Source organism: Ornithorhynchus anatinus, chromosome 5 (genome assembly GCF_004115215.2).
Source record: "Ornithorhynchus anatinus isolate Pmale09 chromosome 5, mOrnAna1.pri.v4, whole genome shotgun sequence".
Lineage (NCBI taxonomy): Eukaryota > Metazoa > Chordata > Mammalia > Monotremata > Ornithorhynchidae > Ornithorhynchus > Ornithorhynchus anatinus.
The window spans coordinates 11,430,818-11,448,784 of NC_041732.1; the positions used below are offsets into that span (position 1 = coordinate 11,430,818).

General features: G+C 40.4%; 1 protein-coding gene across 6 annotated transcripts in view; it reads right to left on the minus strand.

Annotated features, from left to right (window-relative positions):
* SCAPER (S-phase cyclin A associated protein in the ER) overlaps positions 1 to 17,967 on the minus strand; it is a 319,884-nt gene that overhangs the window by 1,741 nt on the left and 300,176 nt on the right. For all 6 annotated transcript variants that reach the window (XM_039912274.1, XM_039912273.1, XM_039912272.1 and 3 more), the window contains 2 exons: positions 3,837 to 4,028; positions 1,778 to 1,829 (listed from right to left, as the gene is read on the minus strand). In XM_039912274.1, coding sequence (XP_039768208.1) covers positions 1,778 to 1,829; positions 3,837 to 4,028 — 244 coding nt within the window. The remainder of the gene's footprint in view (positions 1 to 1,777; positions 1,830 to 3,836; positions 4,029 to 17,967) is intronic.

Sequence of the window (17,967 nt, forward strand, 5' to 3'; positions counted from 1 at the left end):
CTTTACCAGGCAATGAACAGATCAATCCCAGACTTTCATTTACTTGGATCGGGCTAACTGTAATTTGGGTTACAGAGAAACCACTGCTGACAAGGGAAGATGTTCCCTGGAAAATTGGTTTCTCCCTCTAATGCCTCCAAGTGCAGAGCCAGAAATGCCAAGATATCCTTAGCTGGCCCACCGTGGCAGGCAAAGCCTGCCACTGGAACTTCGCCTTCCAAATAGGCAAATGGTGACTCATCCTCATGTTCGTGAGAAAATGCTTAAAAGCACAGTAGAGGAAAAAGAATTCCCAAAACCTTTCTTGCTAACCAAAAATTCACTGTCCTGTTGAAAAAAAAAATCCTAGAAGAGTCCTTGAAAGGATTTTCATGTATTTAAAATGTCTTTTAGTATTGGCTCCCTGGAGAGTGAAAAATGACCCTCAGGAGTGTCTGTTTTTCTTAAATAGTTACCCAGCAATACGCAAAATAAGCCTCTCTAGTCAAGCAGAACCGGCATATGACACTGAATTGGACGAATGAGAGTGCTGGGTTCGCTGTTGACTTAAGTTTTTGAAAGGTTTACTTCTCCATGTAACTGGCTCAACAGAACATGAAGCTTTTTCATGACAATGTAACAACTTCAGCGGTTGTTGCTCTGTCTTCCGAATGAGCAGGTGCTAAAAGGTTCCACCAACATCTTTGTTGGGTTTTTTAGGAGGGGGGAGGCAGGAGGGAGGGAGGGAAGGGAAGGGAAGAGGGAAGAATCTGAGACCAAACGCCCAGTCAGGCCAGCCTGTTTAAAGGCTGGTTGCTCCAGAAGGCAGAATGATCTCAGAGTTTTGAAGGAAACTGTTCGACACAAAAAGAAGGAATCCGGAAAGTCTACGTTGAGGTTTCAGTATCAAGGTATTTGTCACTTCAGTGCCGTGAGACAAAAAAACTAAGAAAATCTGGGTTCCACTGTTAAAAAATCTAGATAGAAACCACAATTTGAGTGTAAAATGCATTTTAAAACTCTGGTATTTAACTCTGATCAGAGGAAACACCCCAGCAGGAGAGCAATAGAAAAGGCCTTGTAAATCTTTCAGCATCTGTGCTCAGTTTAGTTGATGCTTTTCTTCACATAACAAATATTAAGAGTGATCAAGGTCTTGGATTCCCGGTTAAAAAATTATTCAAGCTGTTATCGCTGATTGGATCGATTATCACCAATCATACTAATTGCGTCACTGAAGAGACAAGCCCAGAATGGCTAAATCTACTAGGATACATCTTTCACTTTGCTCAGGCAATTTGCCACAACATTAATAATCTGGAATATTTGTTTTGATTTATTGTTTTCTTTTTATAAAAGAGCCTGTCTCTGATAATAATTGCAGGGGCAAATTCATTCCCTGATATTGAAAATTCAGGATTTCTGAATCCCTGGGGAAAGAGATGGTATAAATGAGATTTTTCTGACTCACTTCCTCCCCAATATAGAGCAGTCATGTATTCACCCTTTCCCACTTCTCATATGCCCTGTAAAAAGTAGCTTGCAAAACTACACCAACATATCGATTTGTTTTTCCTTCTACCTATCAGTTTTTTCTTTGAGGTAAATGCTGACATTCATTCTTTCTTGGGACTTAGATCTGTAATTTCTTTTTTGGTTTTAATGTTTGAAACCTGAACCTCAGGTATTATGACAAATTCCACATTCTAAGTGATATGATTAATTCATTTCCGTAACAGTATATCAAAATGAGAAATAGCTATATACAGTATACCTAACAATTCATGATTTTACATACCCCTTTGTAGAGAAGACTGATTATCCATCTGGCCTGGACTCTGGGCAAAGTCCTATGCAAGCAAAAAAAAAAAAAACCCAATTAGTCCTAGTATACAAAAGTGAGTTTCAATAAAATGGACTGAAGATATATTTCTGAATCCCCTAGCTGGAGGATGCAGGTTGGAGAATTAGAAATCCAGTTTGGATTTCAGATATAAAAACTTAAGAAACTTATAAATGTAATTCAGCCAAAATGATCATAAATTAAAACTAAGAGTGGCAACACTTAAATCCTATTATATACAGTTGCTTTTATTACACTTTCCATAAAAGGCTTCTATCTACTAAGAGACAGGAAAAATGTTACAGCCCATTCTGAAAAATAGGGTCATATTATTAATCCTTAAATTTCACTTTGATCAAATTCCCATTTTAAGAAACAAATGAAAAAGATCTGGCTGCATAAGAAACAAAGATTGTTGGATGAATGCAAAGTAATTCTGTAATCCTTAATTTATTTATACCGTTTTAGCTAAAAATATAAGACAGGAGAATGAATCCATTTGGATGCATAACACGATTCAAAAATAATTTGAATAATTTAAAATATAAGTTTACATTTTAAGCAAAGACGGTTTTCCCAGGGCATGCTGATGACAGGTCATTTAAGAAAGGCTGTTCATGTGGTAAATAAAATGAGAGTTTTTAAATATACTGATTTTTTTGTACTTTAACCAGTTAAAGGAAAAAGTTACAAATAACTTACATGAAAGCAGAGGGAAATTAGAAACTTTTTGTACAGTTTGATTTTGCTTTATTTCAAATATATTGCATGTTTCATATAAAGCAAAACTGCATTTTAATGTTATCTCAAACTATAAACTATTTATATAAAAGACTTAAATTTGGCCGAACTGCATATTCTGGGCCTGAAAAATACCAGATTAGAAAAACAAAAAACCCGTACAAGAAATTTGTATTTTTAAAGAAACCTTTAATTCCTGAAAATATATGAAAAATGCTAAATGCTTACATGATGGTTAGAATCTGTTAAACCTCATAATTTAGTACCTGAACGTTTTCCTGAAAGTTTTTAGGTGAGCCAAGGGCTTGCAGGGTTTGACTTTTAAATAGTTATAGAAAATACAATTCAGTAACCAAAACAAAATAACTGCTGAAAATTATAGCTTTAACAGCAATGTAATGTTGTTTCTGCCCTAATTTTTTAATTGAGGGCTGTGAAAAGCATGAATTCTATCTTAACTTTAAGAAACTCTGCTAAATCTGCTTAAAAACAATTCTTTTCTCTACACATTTAAAACAGGAAACAAATACAAAAGTAATTCATATTACCCAGAATAAAGACACTAATGAAATGCATTTGGTTTCTACTCTTCAGCGGAAAATTACTAGTATCCGCAAATAACATACGACAAAAAAAATCCAGACTAATTAGCAAATACTAGCTACAACCAACTTCACTTTCTGCATTCAATTATCCCTATGCTTTTAGACCCAGAAAATATAACTATAACAACAACACTAACTTTACTCAAGTACTGAAAAGTTTGCTGTGCAGTGTACTAATATCAACTTCCACTCGTATATTGCAAAAGTATCAACATAACCTGGAAATCATACACTTTATACCATAAGTGCACCAGTGCCACTCCAGAGTTGTTTTGTTTTGTCAGTGAAGTAGAAAACTACAAAATTTTAACTTTTGGTGGACTAAAACACATCACCTAAAGCTTGGGAAAAAGTAAAAAAAAAACACCCCACTACTATTTGTCACAAACAAAGTTTGCCAAAGTCTTAATAAAATCCTCAAAAATGCTGCAAACTGAAACTATACTACTCAGTTCTATCTAGCTATTTCATTCTGTCATGGAGAAAGTCAGCTCAAATAAAGAAATAAAGAGGAGAGCAGAGAAAAATGGATAGCTTATTTTTTCAAAAACAAAATAAACCCCTCCCCACCAAAACCCAAAAACTACACCCAAAGTCCCAGAACACCGAAGTTAAAATGGCCCCAGGGCTGTTTTCATGCCGGACCTGTGCATCGGAGCAATCTGTACCTGAATGAACGTGGAGAGTAAAACACTGCTCATCTCCTGCTCCAGAATGATCTTGTTCTGCGGGTTATTGTAACAAGCAGCTATCAGCGAAGGGAACAGCACTTTGATTAGGCGAGGATCGCTGAAATACTGAAAAGGCAACTGGCAGAGCTTCTGGAGCACTGTGGGGTGGCGGCCGGACTGTACGATTACCTGAAATACAAAGTAACAGAACATTAGGACACCTGGGTCGGCAGTCAAAGGTCAAAGCCATCCTCGTTAAATGATGATGCTGGAGAAAACGTCCATTAACTTGTAAAAAAGAAAACCGAGAACAGCTGTCCATCTCCCCCAATTCGGCAGAAACCCACAAGCAATATTTTTAAAGGAGTGGAAAACGTTGAAGGAAAACCTCAATTTCTAAATAAAAGCCCAACAACAACAAAAGCCCATCCACAAAAGCGCAGCGGAGATATAATGACTAATACTACTCTCGCATTAAAGGTGCCGCAAAGGAAAGAAACACTGTCGAACGAACACAACGCGAATAATTTCGCACGCTGACCGAGTCTTCCAATTTAGAAAAAGGCAAGTTTCTCAAGAAACAGCAAAGAGGAGATTGCTGGTGAAGGACAACTCATACGAAACAAAACCACCCTGTACTGAAGCGCTCTGACAATTGTCTGAATATAGTTAACATAAATGTCTTCTATGCACTCAGGCAGGCACTGGAAAGAAAAGGTGATTGTAAGTTGCCCAGCCAACAGTTTCGGCAAGTATAAGCTCTGAACGATCCTCCCATCTGTACTTCTTATCTTCGTTTCTATCAGTGCCATTGAGTCTAAAAGGAGAATTGTTTAGATAAATGGGACTGTTGTCTTGAAGTAGGCTAGGTTTACAACTGTGTACATCTTAAGAAATAGAGCAATGCGATTAATGGGCTGGGCCGGGAAACCCCCCCTAAATTTACTCACTAGTCCCACAAAGTCTTGTTGATAAAACTAAGAAATGTCAAAATCAGATCTGTTTCAAGTAACCTTGATTAGACAATTATAATATGAAAGGGCTGGGTGACCCACAGTTGGCTACTCAGTATAGGAGGAAGCTCCTCTAAGGTTAGGGACACTGTAAAACCTAAGGTCATGACTGTAAATTGTACTTGGAAAAACACAATTTTACAGGTACACACCCAGACAGGACTGCATTCAAATTAAAACCAGAAGGACAGAATGAAGCAGCGGAGGCTGGAGAAACATAAATTACAGGGATTTACAAGTTTTCAAAGTACTTTTAACAATATGCTAAGAACACACTCTGAGTTGATAATGCAGTTTGGTTTAAGAACAAGATCAACAAAGTAATAGTTCACATTTTTTAGTTCAATGGCAAAATTGACATCAAAAACCCTTCCGAGAATGTTGATAGGGACCTCCTAATACCCTTAAATCCAGGAGGAATTTTAAAGACTCCTTTACTTTGTGACAATAGAGCACACGGCCACCTAGTGCCATTTTTGACGTCGGCTGAGAAAAGGAGGCTCCGTCATCTTACTTCTTGATAAAACATTTAGCTCAATCTATATTTTAATGATCAATTCCACTTTTCTGTAGGGCAGCCAAATGGTCACCGCTTTCAAATTCATAATGATTTCATTATTAGTAATCTTTTTTCTTCAGGAAAAAATTAGGACCAACTTTTCCCTCTCTAACTTCATTGTTAAAATACCATTATCAGAAGGATCATTAATTTAAAAGCGGGAACACTGGCCAGGAGAGCTGCCGCGGACACACTTTCAACTCAGGAATGACAGAACTCTTTTGGCACCTGGTGAATGGGTAGAGCACATGGCAACTGACTTAGAGGCAGTTTTTCAGACCCTTTTCTTTGAGTTTTAGGCCCCCATTACCGAGTCATCAAACCCAGTAAATGCTACTTGGGTTTACCAGCACCTTCGCAGACAATCTATTTGAACGTTTCTGGATCTTAATTTTTGTGGGTGAGTCTGATGATTTACCAAAAAGAAAAATTCAATGAGATGACTGGATTATTTTAAGTCTAGGGAGCATCACACGCGGAATCAATTTACCGTCGGTTCAAACGAGCCACGGTAGTTCAAACCAACTAGTGTATTCGATACAGCCTGTATGTAGTATGTTTCAGGCAAGAGGTCTAATTGGGAATTGATGGAGTCCACCCTATAAGATGAATTCAAGAATAGGACCTCACTCTTGTGCTATTCTAACTGGTTCTAAGACAGGATGAGCCACTCTACCAGTAGTGAAGTTAGAAATGTTGTATCTTGACGGGCTGGAACTTCAATAAGTTGATATGGGGTGACTAGCAGGAAACTCTATAAAAATATTCTGAAGTCCAACTGATGGCAGTGACAGAGCTGCTTACTGCTGGGAAGAAATTAGAGCAGGTGATGATGGTTATCATCTTTAATAATCTGGAATGTAATACAAATTTTTCCTTTGAGGGGCAGAGAAGGGAAAGGAAGAGGAATGGATGGAAATCACATATGATGGCATAAAAAAACGTATTTAATTTGTAGAGGGCTTCTATTTTGCCAAAGCATTTTCACATCAATGATCTGTTTATCCTCCCAACATCACTGCATGAGAGGGAGTGGCAGGATTACCATCCCAATCCTACAGATGATGAAACAGATACAGAGAGGGTAAACACCTTGCCCAAGGTCACAGAGCAGGACAGTAAAAGAGGTGGGATTAGAACCCAGTGGTCTCCTGGATAACTATTAATACCCTTATATGAAGCCTGATGCCTTGGCCATTACCCAGATAGAATGGCATGCGACTCCCTGACACTTTTGATTTATGCGAAGATTTATTTACCCCACCGCAGAGTGATTTCCCAACAGGACAATTTCATCTTCGATATAGTCAGCAGAGGCTTGTGCAGGGGTTCAAAGGTATCCCTCCAGGATTAAGGACTCCAGTTCTCTGGTCTTCCCCACTAAATAAATTTGAATAACCTCATGCCTCTCAGGTACCACTTGTCCTAATTTAACACCTCAGCTTTGGCCACACTTATCCAATGCTTGAGATCAATCTAGTTTTCCAGAGTTCCTAAGATTGTAGACTGGCATTTTGTATATTCTTCCTTGACAGCTAAATATCCCAGTTTATTGGCCTCCAAAGTCTTTGCTAGACTAAAGGGTGAGGGAATATTTCAACATTCCACTCCTCTGGCCCAGTGCACTCAAGGACAAGAGTTAGCCTGATCCAACACAGTAAAAGTCATCTTAGGGCTTTGGCCCTAAAGAATACACATTCTGAGACTCAGGACCGGAAAATTTTACTTAAAAATGGGGCAAAAATCTATTTTTACCGCACAGTTACATTTCTCTTTACAATGGCTCAGTGACATTTGTTGCAAGAGCAGACATGTGGCAGAGCTGGGATTAGAACCCAGGACCTTCTGATTCCCAGCCCCGTGCTTTATCCACTCAGCCATGCTGCTTCTCTCATTATTTAACAAACAATGGTATTTGTGAAGCACTTATATGTACCACACACCATACTAAGCAATAGGGTAGATAAAAGCTAATGAGGTTGCATGTAAGTGCTTAGTTCAGTGCTCTGCACACAGTACGTGCTCAATAGATACTTTTGATTGACTAGCATCAAAATTAATCTCCAAGAAGCATCCACCAGAGCCAGGCCATCTGTAGTCGAGTCTTCTGTCTCCCCTTCTTTCCCAAATGGGAGGAGCAATTCCCCTGAATTTGATTCTCCCTTCTTTCTCTCTAAAGGGAAAGGGGAAGGAGGTTGATAATGGAACATAATAAGAGCGTAACAAATACCATTATTATTAGTACTATTATTATTCCCAAAGAACAGCATGGCTTAGTGGATAGAGCATGGACTTGGGAGTCAGAAGTCGTGGGTTATAATTCCAGCTCCACCACTTATCAGTTGTGTGACTTTGGGCAAGTCATTTAACTTCTCCGTGCCTCAGTTCCCTCATCTGTAAAATGGGAATTAAGACTGTGAGCCCCATGTAGGACAACCTGATTACCTTGTATCTTCCTCAGCGTTTAGAACAGTGCTTGGCACATAGTACGTGCTTTACAAATACCATTATTATTATTATTATTATTAAATGAATAAACTGTATTTATTGAGCACTTACTGAGCATACAGCCCTGTACTAAGTGCTTGGGAGAGTACAATATAACAGAGTTGGTAGACATGTTCCCTGCCCACAGTAGTAAAATAAAAACCACATATTGTGCAGAAAGGTGTGGTAAGACAAGAAAGTAATGAAATAATTTTCCTAGCAACTTCTCACATGCGGAGACATGAGCAGACAGAGTAGCAGAAAAGGAGAATGCATGGGATTATAAGGATAAACAGCTCTTGCTGAGAGCATTACAACAGCATTTGGGAGCAGAATGGAATAAACCACTCGCAAACCATTAGGAAGTCGTGAGCCATTCTCTGTTCTGTTTGCACCGACGAAAACCAGACCAAAAGCCACAGGGATTGTGTCTACCTACTTATTCTACTGTACTCTCCCATAAATAAGTTTAGCGTTCTGCAAACAGTAAGTGTTCAGTACTTTCCATTCATTGAGCAAATGGCCTGGATCTCAGCAGAGACCAGATCTTTGAACAGATCTAAAAATAAAATCCAAATATGCTCATGCTCCAAAAATATAGGTCAAATGGTTGCTCGTGAATACTGGATGGCCTCAGACAGGGAAACTACTTCTCCTGGAAGAGGGAGAAGTGAAAGGCTCATTGAAAAAAAGATGCCAGGGGCAATTCCAAAGATGTTGTTTTATAACAAGCTCGTTAAAGGCAAGGAATGTGTCTATCAATTCTGTTGTAGTGTACTCTTTCAAGTGTTTAGTACAGTGCTCTGCACATAGTAAGCACTAAATAGATTCTATTGATGATGATGAAAATAAGGGTGAGAGTCATATACTGGGACCTTGTCACAAGAGTGGTGTTTTTGACCTTTTAGGCCAGGCTGTTAGACTGTAGGGGTGAGATGAGACATACTTTTAATCAGATATGAAACTCGATAATTACCCACCCCACCAGAGGAGGTGACATTTATCTCCAAAACACGGGTTCCATGTCTTTTGGACATTTCTTCAACAGGAAACATCTCCCTAATTTGCAGATGAAGAACTGGATCCGGGACCAGGGTGGTGGGATTTTTGTTTTTTAAATGGTATTGGTGAAGCGATTGCTGTGTGCCAGGGAGTGTACTAAGCACTGGGATAGATACGAGCTAATGAGGTTGGAAAGAGTTCATATCCTACTTGGGGCTCACAGTCTTAATTCCTATCTTACAGATGAGGTTAGAGGAACAGAAAAGTGAGGTGGTTTGCCCAGAGTCACACAACAGACTAGTGGAGGAGCCGGGATTGGAATCCAGTTCCTTGTGACTCCCAAGCCTGTGCTCTATCGATTGGGACACACGGACTTGCTCTCTGACCACCCCCTGAACCTTGCTCACTTGCATTTCCCTTGTGGCAGTCTTCTTTCTCACTCTGGGTCTGCAGTCCTCAGGAAGCAGGAACTAGGAGTTGGGGGTTACTCTAGCCCCTCAAGTTTATATAGCAAACTTCACCCTCATGAATGCAGTCGTCACTCATCGGAAATTGATGATACTTTGGCCATGGCACCTACTCTCTTATCTCATCTCCCTTTTCTTACTCTGGGACTGCTAAACGAAGGTACGTTTTGTCATAAAAGCTTTTAATCTCTCTTGCAATTAACAAAGCTTCAGTTAATTGGTAGGAATGAAGCTATTCAGAGGCAATGCGGGAGAAAGGCAGAACATCCTTGTCCACCTAAATTCATGCAGATTTTAAGAGCTAGAGAAAGAGAAGCTTTTGGAGACACCAAGAAAGTAAGACGTACATGAACACAGCACCCATTTCATGGAGACACAAAAGGAGCAAGAAGAGGAGGAGGAGGAGGAGGAATAGTATGTATATCTTTTACAGAGCTCTCTGCACCTCCAGTCTCAAAAGATTTTCCTTTCCTGGGTCAATCAATCAACCAATTATTTTTACTGAATGCTTACTGTGTGCAGAACACTGTATTAAGCACTTGAGAGGTGCAATACAGCATAGTTGGTAGACACATTTCCTTCCCACAAGGAGCTTAGAGTCTAGAGGGTCTACCAGCTGCTTTTCTCCATAGCCTAACTTCCTCTACATCCAGACTATCTCCTCTCATTTCATTCATTCGTTCATTCAGTCGTATTTATTAAGCGCTTATAAGTGCAGACCATTGTATTAAGGCGTGGGAAAGCACAATACAACCCTTTCCTACAAGTAGAAACCCTCCCTGGGGCCTCTGCAGGGTCAATAGTACCGTTCCTAGACAGTTGCTTCTCGCTCTACTCCTCCCACAACATACGTCAGCATCACCAGTTCCTGCCATTCAAAGCAGTGGCAAGAGGATGGTGAGAGAGATCGCTTTGCCCAAGTGACAAAAACAGCAATTACATTACAGATCTGGCTAATACGGTGTGTCGTAGGTGCATTTCATAAACAGTTTTGAGCTGTGGAGGCCATGATGAACTCCTACCCTAAAACAGATGATTCACAAAGATAAAAAGAACATGACCATGTGCCACTTGAATGTAGGCCGCATAATCGAGTATCGGTCACATCAGGAGTTTGTTTCAAGATTAAATAAGTACATGTACATCTCCTGCTTCTGATGTGCAGCCAAGATCATGATTTTGCCAGACAGTCCAGTTTTCAGACCATCTGGTACAGATATGGCACCGGATGCCTTAAGGTGCAGGGTTTTTATTTAATAATTGTAGTATTTGATTAGCGCTTACTATGTGCCAGACATTGTATTAAGTGCTAGCATTGAGGTTCCTTATGCTTCTCACCTCCAGCAGCTCAGAAGCTGCACCTGTGTTTAGAGGGATCTGAGAGAGGAACACATGAGGTTTAGAGCAACGATGTGGGATCGGGAGTTGCTCCAGGGTCATATTCTGGGTTCTGTGGACTTCCATAAAAGTTTCCATATGTCAGTATATTACGGTGCATGACCTGCGTTACACATGCTATTATTGTTCTTATTATTCCTATTAAAGGTGCATCTGAGAGTTACAATTGCCACCAATGGCCACCCTAGCTGTGCTCCTCTGGGGCCTGAAGCCACACTGCGATCTTGAGTTAATGCTGTACTTCACAGGTCGGCCTGGCAGGACTTTGATTGGCACATTCCAGGATCAGAGAGCACTGTGGAGGAGAGGAGGAGCTACGTGGCCTAGTGGAAAAAGCATGGGTCTTAGAGTCAGAGGACCTGGGCTCTAATCCCGGCTTTGCCACTAGCCTACTTGAGAGACCTTGGGCAGTTCACTTCATTTCTCGGTGCCTCGGTCTCCTTATCTTGTCAAATGGGAATTCAATACCCGTTCTCCCTCTTCCTTAGATTGTGAGCCAAATGTGGAACAGATACTCTGTCCGATCTGATTAACTTGTATCTACTCTAGAGCTTAGAACAGTGCCTGGCACATAATGAATGCTTAACAAATACCATTACCATTATTAATACAATAATAAGAAAAATGATAATAAAATAATAATAATTATGGTATTTATTAAGTGCTTAATCGCTGGAGTAGATATAATCAAACTGGATTGGACATAGTCCCTGTTCCACATAGGGCTCACAGTCTTAATCCCCATTTCCCAGATGAGATAGCTGAGGCACAGAGACTTTAAGTGATTTGCCCAAGGTCACAGAGCAGACAAGTGGCAGAGCTGGGATTAAGACCCAGGTCCTTCTGACTCTCATGCCCATGATCTAACCACTATACCAGGCTGCCTCTCAACAATGGTAATACAATAATCCTTTATAAGTATTTACAGCTGTCTCCTCGTTTTTCTTGAAGATATGGTACAACAGTTGCTCGATGGTAATCCCAAATGGGGCAGACAAAAATAGGGTGGAAAAAAAAGAAATATTTTAAAGAAACAATGAAGCCATACCTCAGCTGATGTGGCAGAGCTGTGAAAAACTGAGACACAACAGGAGCAGGCAGGTCAGCCTGTTCTGTATCTCTCAGGAATGTGGTCACCGTCTTGGAGCAAAGACTTCAAGAAGAAAGGAAGCAGCCTGGCCTAGTAGATGGAGCACAGGCCTGGGAGTCAGAAGGACCTGAGTATTAAATCCCGGCTCTGCCACTTGTCTGTTGTGTGACCTTGGGCAAATCACTTCATGTCTCTGTGCTTCAGTTACCTCATCTGTAAAATGGGGATTAAGACTCTGAGCCCCACGTGGGACAGGGACTGTGTCCAACCTGATTAGCTTGTAAATAACCCAGGCCTCTGATCGGTGCTTGACACATAGAAAGCACTTAACAAATACCACTACTATTATTACTGTTAAGATTGTGTCACCAGGAGGGAGACATTAAAACAGCACCGGATGCTACTGTGTAAGCTCCTTGAAGGCAGGGAATGTGACTGCCAACTCTGTTATACTATGCTCTCCCAAGCATTTACTACAGTGCTTTGCACTCAGATATAATTGATTGATTAGCAGGTGCAACAGCACAGCAAGGGATAACCTTGAAAGGAAGAGTCAGCTCCACACTGGTCTTCTCAGCCACAACTTTACACATTGATAAAGACCTCCACAGTGTCATTTTAAAAATCAGAGAACAACTAGATCTTGCATTCCTCTAACACATAAATCTACATGTTGAAAATGCCCTCCAACATCGGGATAGCTACACCCTTAGGAACAGTGACAGGCTCCATATTATTCAAGGAATAATGAGGAGATGTCGGCAATTACCACTTACTACTGCAATACACAACCCTGTTGTTGGTCCAGTGTAACAAGCAATGTTTTGGGGATGAGTCCTGGGTTTTAGACCTGCTTCTGCCTGGTGAGGCTATACCACCAGACGAAGGTTTCATTCAATAGTATTTATTGAGCGCTTACTATGTGCATAGCACTGTACTAAGCGCTTGGGATGAACAAGTCAGCAACAGATAGAGACAGTCCCTGCCGTTTGACGGGCTTACAGTTTCTGACCAAAGAACTACCTAGGGAGTGCTGAAAAGTGAAAAGGCCAAACAGTATTCTCCCAAAGTACTTGAGTGCCTGATGGATCACAGTGTTACGACCCAGCATCGGCAATACATCGGTCACTTTGGCTGTAAAAGCGTCCTGCGTGTAAAAAACCTTGTGCCATGTGCTATATCCTTGCCTGCCAAATGGCTTTGTACAATATTATGTCCCCATGGGGATAGGACTGGCTGCTGGAAAGAGAAAGTTCAAGTGGTATTGCAAAGACCATCATCACTGCAATGAATTCTTTCTTACGGATTCTCGATCCTGAAGCCTCAGGATTGAGGCTAGTCTGCTTTTTCCAATGCAAGACTCCATCACTACAACACATAAAGTGCCTGCCAGGAACTGCCCAATACCTACTTTAGTATCTTCAATATACTGTACAAGAGTTCCTTCATGGCTCTTTGAACAAAGTTTGATGTTTGTATTCTCATTATGTTTTCACGGACAGCATAATAACAAGACTATATCTCAAAAAAAGGCATGTACATAGATGACATACCATTAGCAGCAGCATTATAAAGGACAAAAGTTATAATCGTGGTATTTGTCAAACGTTTCCTAAGTGCTGGGGAGATACAAGATAATCAGATCCCACATGGGGCTTACAGTTTAAGTAGGAGAACGGGTATTGAATCTCCATTTTGCAGATGAGGGGAACTGAGAAACAGAGAAGTTAAGTGACTTGCTCAAGCTCACACAGCAGATAAATAACAGAGCAGGATTAGAACCCAGATCCTCTGACCCCCAGGCCCATGTTCTAACCACTTGGCCATGCTGCTGCTCGGGTATCTGTTTCGGGGATTAATCGGTCTCGTCACAGGCCCGGTTAACGTAGTACACAAACTAGTGTGACTTGGATGGTTTATATCCCGAAGTTATATTTCAGATTTGAAAACTCATCTTTTGAAATCAGTCTGATTTTAAAACTAAAATGATTAAATGGTTTTGTTGCAGGTGCTTTCTTAACAGATATTAGTTATATTAAATTCCATTTTTCTGTTTTTTACCAGGTCATACTGCTATCATGTTAATACAATCACTCATCCTATCCCACCTGGATGACTGCATCAGCCTCCTTGATGACTTCCCAGCTTCCTGTATCTCCCCACTCCAGTCCAGACTTCACTCTGCTGCCCAGATCATTTTTCTATAAAAACGTTTTGGATACGTCACCCTGCTCCTCAAAAAACTCCGCATCAAACAAAAACTCCTCTTCATCGGCTTCAAAGCACTCCATCACCTTGCCTCCTCCTACCTCACTTCGCTTCTCTCCTTCTACAAATGGGCCCACACACTTTACTTCTTTAGTGCTAACCTTCTTACTGTGCCTCGATCTCATCTGTCTTGCTGCTGACTGCTAGCCCATGTCCTGCTTCTTGCCTGGATCGCCCTTCCTCTTCTAATCCGACAGACAACCACTCTCCCCTGCTTCAAAGCCTTATCGAAGTCACATCTCCTCCGACTAAACCCCACTTTTCCTCATCTCCCACTCCCTTCTGGGTCACCCTAACTTGCTCCCTTTGCTCTTCCCCAGCCCCGAAGTGCTTATGTACATATCTGTAATTTGATTTATTTGTATTATCCGTCTCCCCTGGTCCAGACTGTGAGCTCATCGTGGACAGGGAATGTCATTGTTTTACTGTGTTATTGTTGTATGGTACTTACCCAAGTGCTTATTACAGTGTTCTGCACACCGTAAGTGCTCAATAAATATGATTGAATGAATGGTTTTGGAGGGTTTGCTTTTCTTTTCAACTTCAGGATATTTGCTAAAATTCAATTTTTAATATTCTCCCGGCCATGTTCTTTCCACTAGGCCACACTACTGGACATTTCTGGAAGGCCAGGGAGCTGATCTAATCCCACGGAAGGATCCAGGCTCTCATGCCTTGTTCAAATAGTCTGGTGAATGTCACCGAAGCTCATTCCTCTCCACAGAGCCATTAAGAGGGCACTGGCCTCGACTGTCATTGAGACCCGTTAACTGACTCGTCAGAGCCAAAACAAAATCATTTGGAGTACTCCATGAATCGGAAGGCACAAATAATCAGATGAAGCAGAAAGTGCCCAATAGTAAATTCTGAATAGATCCCGAGGTTTTTTCTTTTCTTCCTTTCTAGAGGCAGGATATTATCAGTGGAGAAGAGAGGTGATGATTATTTGTCTAGACATTTAGATTCATTAAAAGAAGCAGCAGGGATAGTTTGTAAACCTCTTGAACAAAGACTGTCTTCCTTCTGTAGGAGAAAAAAATATTGCCATATCCCTCCACAGAAAATAGGACCTGCTAAAAACTTTGCAATACTTTCGCTTTCATCTGAATTAAAAAATAAACAGATTCTGGGGCCTGTCAAAAGTGCACGTTCAAAATGCCATTTAACTGTATTTCAATGACTGAAGCTCCCATCTCATCCATTTCAGGCAAAAAATACACCGATGTGCTTAAACAGACCTCTTTAGCCAAGAGCCACTCATCAAACCTCATTCCTCTCCATCCGTTTTCCAGGGTTCTCTGAGTACAGCACAGGGGGATTCAATCAGAAGCACTCCTCTCTGGAGGAGCTATCGGAACAACATCCTGCTGATACTGTTAAATACCTATAGAGGTCCCCTGCCTACAAGCAAGAAAATGTACCCTAGTGGTTTTACTTTAGTTTTAGGGTCTCAGAGAAAAAGTGGCTTTACTTCCAAATCTGAAAGAAAGAGAAGCAGGCACATATGGGTCAGGCTTATATAAAAACACAGATTTTGAACAGTGGCATTACATCCATCCAAAAGGAGATGGAGGCAAAACACTTAGAAAAATCCACTCGGATGCTCATTGATCAGAGTTCTAAAAACAACCACCCACTAGTATTATTTTCTCTCCTTTCTGGCTTAATCTGAATGAGATTAAGCATGAGAGACCTTGGGCCAAGAAGGTTATTCTGCAGGTAAAAAAGAGCGGATCTAGGTTTCCACCCTTCAGTGTCAGTCATGATGACTCACTACTGTGCAGGAAAGCAATAAATCCATGGAGAGGCACTGGGAATACGGTGGTGGGGGGAGAAGGAGTAGTAGTAGGAGGAGACAAAGGAGGAGGAGGAGGAGGAAACGTCATCCACTCCCACAGAGGCTCACAAAGGCTTCTTCAGTCTTTTTTTGCTGGAAAACATCGCTTCAGTTCCGGAAGGCAATCAGATCATGTCACACAACCCTTCCCATAAATATAATCTCCAGAATCTATACTCCTTGGAAACCAAGTTTATTCTGAAGAATTTATTCTTTGAAAGAAGACTGCATTCGTTCATGAATTGAAGGAAAGCATCAAGACCCTCTTCTCGTGGACTGTGCTTTCTTGCCATGGTCAAATTCCCTATTCCCACTGATTTCTCTCAGAACTCAGGCTAAAAAGCTCACAGTTCTAAAACACATGGGCCCCCAGCTTCCGACTTTTTCTTGCATGCGGTTCCTCCCCGGGCAACTGGACATACCAAAACCGACATCTTAAGAGTCTCGCAGAGGATAAAAGGAATGAAAATCTTAAAATCCCACTTTTTGTTTCATTTTAAAACATTTATGTTTGTGGGGAATCTAATCTTCCTAAGGGGAAGAGTGGATGAACTGAATGAAGCTGCAATACAAGGGAACCTATCTTAATTGCACCCTCTGCCCCTGAACAGTTAAATGTTTGGGCTTTGTGTCAGGTTATTTATAACTTAGTAAAAGAAATAATTCTTTATATTAGTAGTCCAAAGTTCCTCTTCAAAGTTAGATCTGCATTATTTCTCTGCTCACATATAAACAAATCCCATGCTGCTAGCATTAAATCAGCAGAATATGTCACCACTCAGGCTCTTCTTCTGTTTTAAGGTCAAGGTCTCTTTCTTTTTTCCCTTTGCTTACTCAGCCATTGGCCAGGACCTAACTTTTAAGCAAGGAATATTCGAAATTCTTCTCAAACATTTATCATGGGCTAATCCTCAAAACACCATTTCTATATTATAAAAAGAGTTAGCATGGCATTTTCCAGGTTAAAAATGATCAGGCTGTCTATTTTAAAACCCCAAATGTTTATTTTCTTAAAATAAAATTTAGGCTTCAGAAAGACGGCTGTTTAGATAATGGAGAGCTCAGAAATAACATTAGTTTCATTGTAACCACATTGCCATTGGCTTCGGGGGCTATTTTATTCTTTTATTTCTACTTTACTTGCATTTTGTCTGTAAGGCAAAAGGATAACCCGCACAATATGTGATTGCTAACTTTTCTCTCATTTAGCACATATGTTAATTAAGAAGCAAAATTCACATTCACAAATAGGCAGCATATAAATCACTTTTACTAGATCTGCTCTAAATGGCCCACTTAATATTTGTAAAATGCTCAGGAAAGTGTTCCATTAAAAGAGAATTAAAAAAAAAACCTACTAAAAATGGCCTCAAATCCAATTTTTTGAAAAGGCAATCACATCCTCATACATGCCAGATACCTGGAAAGATGATTCCCATTTCAGTTTGAAAGAAATGGGATTTGCAATAGCCTAAAACAAAAAAAATCCTTTGGGCTTTCTGTTTGGAAGGTTTCTTTGCGCTTGAATCCAGGCCGGCCACTTCTAAGGAGGAACTGCCTAAAAGGTCTAGGGTGGGTGGCGTGAGAAAAACAGGATTAATATGTGCAGAACATCCTATGACATTTTCTGGCTTCAACTTCAGTGATACAGCATGTAGGCATTCCATGGTGTTTATGGGATATTTAGCACAATTTTATTACCGTTTTATTTTATCATAAAAATATAATAGTAGCCAAATCTTTTTGTAGTTTCAGTTTAGTACTTGCTCAAGTGAAATAAATGGTCTCGGATTTCTTCGGCTTTCATCTCTGCATTAACTACAGTAGGATCAGGTTCTAATTTAGGTTCTTTATATGTTCACATTGATTCATGTGAGTCGTTTTAAAGTTTCTCTTTATTACTTAATGTATTTACTCATGATGTGTTATTACTTTAGCAATTACAATTTGGGGGGTAAGGATTTTTCTTGTGTTTTTTCCTTATGTGATGTTGCTTTGCAGCCTCTG